Genomic DNA, 10889 nt, shown 5'->3' with positions numbered 1-10889 from the left:
CAAGATAATCTTCATCTGAGATTGGTCACAGCAGGCTAATAAATCCCCCTTATGGGGATTTAATTTTCAGCTTTTGACCTTCCGATGTAAAAAAACAAGTGAATCATCTCCTCTTGCCAGATTTACACCGGTGCTAACCTCTGTCGAAAGTGTGTCACTAGTGGAGAGAAACGGACGAGGCCTCAAAGCATCCTGATCAGCAAAAATAATGGTGTTCGCGATCAATGCTGAACTGAAAATTCACAAACATTTTCCAATTGCAAAAATATCCCTGGTCATGCGCGTGCATTCAGCTGGGAGCCGTTCCATGACTGACCTTTTATGCACAATAAGCAGTGCTTTTGGAAGCCCAGGAGTTTGGACTCTTTGGAATTCACGCAACCCATGGATGGGGAGCGCCTTTTTCCAGCCATGTTAATGGCATTTTAGCCATCGGCTCAGTCAATGCACAGCTGCGGCATTCGAAAATACTGCTGCAGAACCGTGCATTGCAAACGAAGGGTCAGGAAGTTGGTTTAACACAAACGTAGGTCCCCATTCTGCAGTATGATCTGCTTAAACAGCCACCTTCGGAGCCCGCCTAATTTCAGTGGGATTCTAGACAGGCGTAAGGGTCTACTTGTGTGGATAAGATTTCACGATCAGGACCACAAATACAAGATGATCAAAAAGGGAAGGGTATTGTATGTTCTTTAATTGGCAGGGACAGATTCTAAACTGAATTGCAAAAAATATATGGGGGTGCCCTCTTGCCAGGCTACATTTCCTTCTTAACTCTGATTCGATACTGCACAATTCAGCTATGGCGTCTGCATGAAATAAAATAATCCTCAGCAAATTACAAGACATCCTAACAGACAAGACAATACACACTTTCTGAGTGAACTTAAAAGGGAAGGGTGCTGGCGCTTCCCTGGACAGGACATTATCCACTTCACGCCGGTCTTGAAATCCAAGTTGTGGGCTACCGCATGGCTAAAAGCTCTCTCAGTGAACCCCACTGCGGCCATCACTAAGTGAACCACGGGAGTAGAGCTCTGAGCTACAAACTGCCCCGTATCCAACGGGCCAGATGTGACAACGTGGCGGCAGCTTCCGGCAGCACAGAGGCAAGAGTCCAAATGCACACGAAGGATTCCACTGGGCTTTAGCCAAACGCAGAGAACAAAAGTAAGTGTCTGTGCATATGTTTTCCTTCTGCAAAGGCTTGATGCTAATTCTGCTTGGGTTCTTCGGGATGCGTGATTTTGCCAAACAACGATCGATAAAGCTCCGTCCTGGGAAAAAGGGAGGAAGGGGGGGAGGAGAGTAACTTTTCAAGGTCAAATTGGAAGCAAGAGGCAGGCAGCGCTACCATCCGCCGCTTCAAATGAAAAGGCCGTCGTATAATTAAAAATGCATACAACAATCTTTATTAATAAATACAAGTGTAGCGAAGAACTTGCGTAAGACCAATCACATGCAGTACAGAAATATGTAAATATTTCAGTGTGGCTGGATACCATCTCTCTAGGGAATGAGGTTTTCTATAAGTTTGCCCTTTACAGACAGCCTCTTCAAGTAAGAAAACAAGATTGAATATTTTAATAGGCTGTATGAGAATGCAATGCCATAAGGAGGATTCAATCAGACAGCCTATGTGGGACTATAATTTAGTTTTCATACATTTTCTTGGATTTGACGGTACTTGAAAAACAATGAAAATGACCCAGCAACAAGATTCCAATTAATATCACATATGCAGCAGTTCTGATAAGAGAAGCGAGTTTCCCTTTAAAAATCACCATATCATAGGCTGGTTTTCTTTCTTTATTTTTAAGCTTAATACCTAAGTAGTCAGGGAAGGTGTGTGTGAGGGGGAATTTATTTACAAACTTCAGCTGCAAAACAGAAATTCAAGTGGTCATGGCAATCTAGAGAACCCTTAAGGAAAAAGCATTCGGACGGGGCTACATTCTGAGCTCCCAGTTGCACTCAAAGTAGAGAGGACACAGAAATACGGCAGGTAAAACTCACAGAAGAGAAACTACCGCCTTGCCGGTGCTGCTAACGTCGTCTAGGATTATTAAACCAAAGAATTTTAAATAAAATCAGAGGTGACGATCACCCAAAACTCAGTGAGGCCAGCAGCTGTTCAGCCATGATTTCACTGGGATTTGGGGTGGAGAGGGACCCTTTTCTGTCTAGTTAATTAATTAATGAGAGAGATGAAATTCAGACCTGGACTAAGATTTGGGCCTGTGTTTATTAAATATGTAAGTTGTTTCCTAAGAAATATTGTGCACATGCACATCGCACCCTAGACTATTATGAATGATACATTTATACAGTAGACAGAGACTTATCGGCTGCAGAGGAAAGCACTTATTTGTATGCCCTATCCCCTTCATGTGATTTCTCCATTTAGACTGGAACTGCCTAGATCTGTGTACACTTGCAGTATTAGCACTAAGGGGCAGCAGTCTTAACAGCGGCCTCTAGGTGCTACCGGAATATAAAAAGAGATTATTGTTAATATTGTGACACACTTACAGTGTGTATATAATTTTGTACACACACACACACACACACACACGTATTACATAAACAGCAGTCCCAAACAGCCGAAAGAATGGCTTGACATCACTTTCCTGAAGGTGACAGCTAACAAAACCACACAAGAAATGCACCTGCACTTTCACAGAGCAATACAAGGGAGTGTGGGACACATACACACATTTCCCACACTGTCTGCATTAGAAACACCCAGGCAGACGAGATGTCTAACCCTGGCCAAGGGCCTCTGGCTAGCCTGCCAAATGCCCTCCACACAAGAGACCCAGACTCAGCACTGTTTCCTGCAACACTCAGGGAGATGAAGAGCTAAAGAGGCAATCAGTTAATCCCAAAAGGAAGGGATCTTATTAAACTACATTTAGACCAATTTAACATTGAAAACCCGCACAGGAGGCCACCATCTTGGCTGAGGGGAGCTTGGCTTCACTGCTAAGTGGAAACAATGAGAGGCAGGTGGCCATTTTGAAAAGAGGCATCTTTTGCTACAGGCAATTTTATCTTCACTCCTATTGAAAATGATGGGAGATGGCTGCCATTTTGAAAAAGGTGACTACTTTGTGGAATTCGTGGTACAAGAGCATTACTTTAGCAGCCATCCTCTGCTAAAGAGGCAACTTTAAATTACGAAGAAAAACAGCAAACAATGGCCATTCATCCTGAAATGCTATCTGCAAACGTAACCATTGCATGAGATTTCAGTCCGTTTTAACCATATGGCAAACTGGAAGAACCTACATTAGCTCATTAGTAAGATCATTCAGCACAAAAAAGTCAGATACATGGGGCTACATTTCTTAAGGGCCCACTTTTAAAATCAATTTTAACTCAAAAGCTAATTATCCAATTAACTGGAAAAGTCTCGGAAAATTAATTATTTAGTCAGAATAAGTATTTGGGGGAGGGAGGTGAAATACACCTCTACCCCGATATAATATGACCCGATATAACACGAATTCAGATATAACGCGGTAAAGCAGCACTCCGGGGGGGGGGGGGGGGCAGGGCTGTGCGCTCCAGCAGATCAAAGCAAGTTCAATATAACGCGGTTTCACCTATAACGCAGTAAGATTTTTTTGGCTCCTGAGGACAGCGTTATATCGGGGTAGAGGTGTTGCTGTATTTAGTGGTTGAATTCGTGCTTTCAGCGCAAAGCTCAACTCAGCCTTAACTATGGAACTGAAACTGGAGCATCCAACAGACAGAGAGAGAGAGAGAGAGAGAGAGAGAGAGAGAGAGAGAGAGAACTGTTTAATCTATGACAGACTCAAAAAACAACCACCCCCAAACTCTTTGAAAAACAGAGCTGACATTTGAAAAAACTGGCGAACCCTGGACTAGAAGCAAGTAAGATGGCAGGGCTAGAATCCTGGAAAGGCTCAACTGAAATGCACAAGGTGCCAAAAACATGGCGCTTGGGGACAAACTGTGCCACGCATGCCCTTCGGACATGACCAAACACAGTGAGGAGGAGCGAGGAAGAGCAATTCTTCACTGGGGCCAAGCTTTGTTTGCGATGCAGACTTGCAGCCAGCCCGAGAGGCGCAAGAGAAGGTGGACGTGGGGAAGTTTAGGTTCTGGTGCGAGCCGTTTCGTAATGAACGACAGGGGGAGGCCAGTGGCTCTGGAGAGGCACAGCTTCTTCCAACGACAATGTGCCACGGTCACTAGGTCAGAGAGAAATCAGCTGTTTTAAGTGTGAAAACTCAATATTGCATGTTAATAACACGGAGGGGTGGGAGGGAGAAGCTCTCTGTCTTCTGTCTCCCTCGCAGCTTTATATTGTATAAATGCAGAATAGCCCAGTGGAACAAACAAACCAAACTCCCCTGACAGATACAAACAGCCCTCTGATTCTACTACAGACCGCGGCTTTAAAGTCAGCATCTTCAGTGCGCTTTTTAAATAAATAAATAAATAAATAAATAAAGAGTGCTGCGTTACTCTGGCTCTGCTACTCTTTGCAGCCTCCCTGCCTATTAACCGATAAGTATCACTGTCATTTGCTGTTTCAATTGAGAAATTAGATAGCATAAAGCAGGCAGTTTTACTGACAAAAAGGACGTTGTGACTTTAAGACTCCATCATTTGACTGGGGGTGGGAGGGAAAAAAAATGCAGCGAGCGATGCTATTTAGTCCTTCACAATCATAGCCTTCCAACCTTGCCTTGCTTGCTTGAGCCAGACCCCATCATTACCACTGAGCAAATGTTTCCACTTGTACTGCAATATCAGTGAAATTCCTGGGCAGAAAGCAGCAGTTACTGTCCGCAGCAGGGTTCACATGTCAGGAGCGGAGAGGGAAATGCTGAAACCGGTGTTTTGATAGAACATCATTTCACACTCAGGTGGGCAAAGCTGACAAACATACGCCGGTTGCTCATGTCAAAGTAACTTGAAAGGCTGAGTGGTTTGGAACCTTTTAAGGAAACGTCACCGATTTCACTCCTTTCCTCCCTCCCCAACCCCCGACACAGCTCATTTTAAACAGCAAGGAGGACTAATCATATTGCAGCAAACGGCCTCAGAAAGATACATTCTACTGCCAAATGCATCACTTTGCAGGCTTCCTACAGACACAAGGCTCCTGAGGTCTCATGAAATCGAGGCATATGCACCGATTATTGCCCCACTAGAGCCCCGGGCTCTGTTACGTCCAGATGAAGGTTCTCCAGTCAGAGAGTAACTCCGCGACTCACACCAGCAGACGCTCACGTATACACTTTTCCCATCCCGGGTGTTCGAACTCCCGCACAGAGGCCAGCGGAGATCTGCAGCTGCTGCCGTTTTCACACCCACCAGGCACTTATATTTGTACACGGGGGCTTACCGCCATTTCGGGCTCTTTGCTAAGATCCAGTCTTGTGGTCTCCAGGGCGTGTGGGAGATTCTCCCAGTTGTGTTCTGTTTTTGTTTTTGTTTGTTTGTTTCTAGGACCCATCACGTTCATTGGCAATAGGACAAGCCACCATCAGATGGCATCCCATGAAAACGTTTACTCTGTCATTACTTCTAAATCATACGCTCAGCAGCGGAGATACCAGACCTCAAATAAACTTTTGGATGGTGCCATGTGACCCGTCCCAAAGAGGTCTAATTCAACGCTGTCCCCAGTAGGCTTATATCCAGCAGCTTACACACATTCTCATTCTGCTCTTTGGCACGTTGCCCTCACACAATAAACAAGCTGCTCTTTTTTAGCCATAACCCACATAATAGTTAAGGGTACAAAGCCAGCCAGTTAACTCCTGTTCCAACTCCTCTATCATCAGCCAAAACAGATCCCAACAGAACACACCCCATAGACCTGGGGTGGCACATTTTGGGGGGGGCCTATAGCACTAAAACAGAAGTCGTCCAATCCGCAGCGTTGACTCTGCTTACAAACAGAGTAGAAAACTACTGCCAAACTTTCTGAGAGCCAAGGAGATTTTGCAGAATATTGTTTCCGCTGAATTGAAGAGGGTTATTAAACTCTCACAGGTATCTGTCTAGATAGGTCTAATTGGGTCATAGCTCCAGTATCTAAGTGCCTCACAGTCATTAAGATATTTATGCTCCCGGTAGCTTTGTGAATTAGGGAAGTATTCTCCCCATTTTACAGATGGGGAAGCGAAAGACTGACATCCAAAATGACAGAGGGAGCCTGTGGCAGAAGCAGGATTGTAAACCAAGTCTCCCGAGCCCCAGTTCCGAGCCTTTCCCACAAGGCCGCCCTTCCGCTATTGTACATTCTGGGTTCCGTGCACCTGGTGCAGAAGAGAGTCGTTATACAGAAAGGGGAGTCACAAACCTTTTCAGGGGAACGTGGGTTGGCAATATGGGGGACATGAGGCCCCTTTCATTAGGGTTAGATGGGACTGGGAGGAAAGTACCACTAAGATCACAGGATGCGAAAGGCTCAGAATCCCTGCAGTAGGACATATTGGAACGGTTACAACAGGAAATGGGGACTGTGCTAAATGGAGTTCTGTACGTAGGAATGATCCAAAACAGATTCCCCCAAGATGCAGTTAGCCCTGGTTGGGAGCCATCACACTATTACAAAAGCAAATTCAGTGAAGTACCTACCTCCCCACCTACCCAAAACCACATCACATTTAAGATGCGCACACAAATCAACAGACGCCAGCCCCTGCTGGGCTCTCATCAGCCACTCACACTGCAATGGCCACAGAAGAATGCGCTAACATCCTCTGTACATTCAGTGGCACAGCAGGTACGACCTACCTGCCTGCACCTGGCAGCCAAGCAGTGAAAAAGGCTGATGGCTCGTGCTAAGGACACTGTGCCTGCTTTGAATTTCAAGCCTCCGGATTTGGATGGTTTTTGAGTGCACAAATGCATGCCCAAAAAGCCAGGGCTAAGTCAAATTACACATCTCAGGCTAAACTCAGCTTAACAGAGAAGCACTTTGAAATTTAAAGTCACTGCCCTGCCCCCCTTCCCTACACTCAGTTAGTTCTTTCCCCATTCCCCAGTGTTGTAATGAAGTTTAACTAGAACGAACACACACACACTTACTCTCTCTGGACAACCCCACACACACGCACACAAAAAGTGAAGGTACTGAGTTTTTGTATGGTGCCAAGCAGGCACCTGCCAATAGCAGTAACTACTACCTTGAACATTTGCTGTCAGCATGGCTCTCTCTCTAATGGGGCACTGATGTCTCAAGGTTTCTCCTATTTTTGTTTGGTTACTTGGTTTACTCTGAGGGTAGAGGCGTTCAGGAATCAGCGTTCCATTGACACGGACCTCAGGGACCAACATTAGCAAAATCATTTTTAAAGCAAGCAAGTCCGGTAGGGGCGTTAAAAGTAACAATGCATCTTCCTCAGTTGGGTGATGCTGCCTGGACACAGAGAAGCTCCAACATTCAGAACACCACGTCCCGCAAGGCACAGCACAGGGATAACTTGCCTGCCACACGCAGTACGGTCCTGCCACACCATCCAGACTGCTCTGCTGTGTTGCCCCCTCGCTCGTAAGAGTGGATAACAACAAGCCCTTTAGGCTCGCAGGCATGGGCCTGTGTGTTCCATATGGAAGTCAAAATTCTAGCAGGGCTACCTGAAAATTCCAGGTGTGAAACAAACTACGAGCGAGCTCTGAGAACTGACTGCTGCTGAGATTACACCGTGCAGAGAGAGGTTATTTGTAAATGGGAAAGGGGGAGGGGATTGTAAGAAATGTTTTAGCCAGCCAAAAAATGCCAACCCTTTATTATTACTGCTGCATAGGCTACCTTTCCCCTGCAGCATCTCCCCTCCGCAGGATTTCACCATGCAGAGAGTAAAACTCATCAATCCTCCAGGTTTAACCTTGTCTCTGTTTCAATTCACCGGGGTAAGTGTGGGTTTTAATACTTTCAGGCCCCTGAAGGCTGTGCATAATGAACTCGGATTTGGGATAAAAAACATATAATTTCCCCCCACATATATTAAAAATCAGATTTGAGCCAGTGAGTCAAAACACCCCACCCCAAGTCAGTGAGGGAAAGGTGACTTTAGCACAAAAGGGTATTGGTATTAGCAATGTGCTGAGGAATAACCTAGACCGAGTAATTAATAGTACTTACACCTGAGGTAGAGTGTTTGGAAGGAGCAGGTCGATACAAGGGTCTTCCTTGAATTAAAATTTAACTTACCCTTTATTGCAACCTACAAAAGCAAGTAATGAGCACTAACATTTTTATTTCTTTTAAACTGTCATTTAGCCTGTAGAGGGGATAATTACCTATTTCCACTGTAGTAAGGTTTTATCACCCTTAGTGAGGCATTTTCTAATTTAATATTTTTACTGTATTATCATAAAACCTGTTTCTGGGGAAAAAATGATCACGAACCACATACCAATTTGCCATAAAACATGTGTGCGTAAGTACCTTGGCTTAATTATTTATGCTTTTCTTCTGAGCCAACTCCAAAGAGTGAGAGCACAGGCATTAGGTATTAGATACATCCAGAAGTGTTTCATACCCTCCCCCCAGCTCCATAGCCTGGCAGATCGTGTGTGCACATGGGCGAACCTGTGTTTCATCTTACTCTTCGTTCAGCATCCCCATCTACTTTAAAGAAACCAGTCTTCTAATGCAATTTGTACCACCTATGTGGCTGCAAGAGTGTGGTTTGTTTGGTGGGAAGAGAAAATAAAAGAGATGAAGGAATATCCCACAACAGTGGATTGTATGGAAGAAAGAAAAAAAAAAAAAATCTTTGCAACTACCATCATCCTAATTCGGCATACAGATGGGGGAGTTGTAGGGGCAGCATTCCCTGTAGGGGTCAGAAACCAGTGGCTTGTTCATCCTCCCATTCGTATCATAGTGAAGAGCCACAGAAACACTGACTGCTCCTCAAGACACTCCAAGGAGGTTAGGTATCATTATCCCCCATTTTGCCAAGGCCACAACAGGATTAGAACCCAGGATCTCCTCCCAACTCTGTGCTCATTCCACTAGGCAACACTGCCATATTGATGCAAACAGATTACAAAACAGCTAGAGTTGCCTGAAATCACACAGTTATATTCTTTAGAGCAGTGGTTTTCAACCAGTGGTCTATGGACCCCGGGGGGTCCGCAGACTATGCCCTAAGATTTCCTAAGGGGTCCACACCTCCATTTGAAATTTTTTAGAGTCTGCAAATGAAAAAAGGTTGAGAACCACTGCTTTTGATTAAAAGCATAAATCTTTTTATTTTAAAAACCTAAACACACATCCTCTCCATACACATGCCCGCCCCACTCCCGGTTGCGAATGAGATTTTGCCAATCTCAAAATTCCTAACATCATCGCAGTATTTTTAATGGCTGTTTACATGCAAAGTCTTTCCTACCAAAAGGCAGGCAAGCACACACACTGGGATAGAATGCCCTTAATGAACATTAGTTACAAAAACATGTCTCACAAATATGAAAACTAGAGTCCAACATTTTAAAAAGATCCCCACATCAACTACTTTTCCCATTTCCTGTTGTATTATTCCAACAAAAGAGAGTTGGCCAGCAAAAAAAGGACAAAACAAAAGAGCTATAATTATATTTATATATTAAATTAAATAATATTATAGTTTTAATCATGCTATTAATTTTTAGAAAATATAGATGTGAAATAAACCGACCCTCACAATCTGAAGTGAATTCAATGCATAGGTGAAAGCAACCCCTTGAAAAAGGTAAATGGATACTTGAGTGATGTTGTTTGAATATTAATTTCTTTTTTTAAATTGCTTATATGTCTGACTACATAAAGAATGCCCTTCATCGCCATAATTTCGGTTACAGAATAAAAATGTGTGTCTCAATGAGGAGATCTCATGCAACGTCCAACAATCTATGATTAACATCAAAATAATGAAGCCAATGGAAGTCTAACTAGCAAGTGCATTGCATCTGCTGCATAAATTATATGAATGATGTCCTACAGCTAAGGTAGCCAACACATAATTATTTTCTATGTAGCAAACACGGATGCTACAATAAACCAGCAACTACAAAACATGCAAAAACACATCTGGCCGGATGACACTGCACCATCCAGTAACACAGTGCTGCAGGAAGAAATGCCTTTTATATTCCCTTTAGAATCATGCAAGCTAAACATTTAACAATACTATTATTTCACACGGTCAATACTGTCACAGAGCTTCAGGTGTCAGGATTCAATTCCACTTAGAATCCATGTGATGGGTTTATTATTTTACTTTGCTCATTAAGGAAAGGGGAAAGTTTGTGTCTTTACATGAAAATAAAAGGATTCTTTACTACTATATAAAACCACTGGCCTTGCATTTGGCTGGAATGCTGCTGAATGGTAGGACAGTGATGGCAAAGAAAGGGGAATCTCATATTGCTTAAAAGGCAAGAGGGTTTGTCTCCTTGTTTCTGGAGCTATATTAATGTAGCAATGCTAAATGGATCACACCCTCATTGTGCAAAGGTGTTGTAAAAATATTCTTTGATATATTTACCTCCCATTCTCCTACTTTCCTCACCCACACAGTCCTATTTAGGATAGGCCCAAGCAAGAGTCTGGATTCAAATTAATGGTATCTACTAAGATCCCAGTGATGGGCTCTACTAGGAACAATGAATTATTAATCCAAAAAACCAGCAGTGTGAAAACCATTTAGAGAGAGAGAGAGAGAGAGAGAGAGTGCGAAAGCGCTACCTCTACCAAAACTAGACGTCACCTGCAGATCAGATAGTCACTTACTCCCCTGGAAAACTTTTTGTCTGTTTCCAGTAACCTTTCGCCCACAGGAGTGGGAGTCAGATTACAAGCTCCCTGACACGTAGGGCAGACAGCCAGTGAGACAAAGCAAGCAAGCGCC

At 43.8% G+C, this 10889-nt stretch overlaps 1 protein-coding gene across 1 annotated transcript in view; it reads right to left on the bottom strand.

Moving 5' to 3' along the window:
- Positions 1-673: 673 nt before the first annotated feature.
- The window catches only part of AATF (apoptosis antagonizing transcription factor), an 82840-nt gene continuing 72624 nt past the window's right edge, over positions 674-10889 (bottom strand). Inside the window, exon 12 of the mRNA XM_008178827.4 lies at positions 674-1277. Within this exon, the coding sequence (XP_008177049.2) occupies positions 1214-1277 (64 nt within the window). The 3' untranslated portion in view covers positions 674-1213. The remainder of the gene's footprint in view (positions 1278-10889) is intronic.

Source organism: Chrysemys picta, chromosome 19, assembly GCF_011386835.1.
Source record: "Chrysemys picta bellii isolate R12L10 chromosome 19, ASM1138683v2, whole genome shotgun sequence".
Taxonomy (NCBI): domain Eukaryota; kingdom Metazoa; phylum Chordata; order Testudines; family Emydidae; genus Chrysemys; species Chrysemys picta.
Note: the sequence above shows the minus strand (reverse complement) of the source record. Positions and strands in the feature narration are given on the sequence as shown.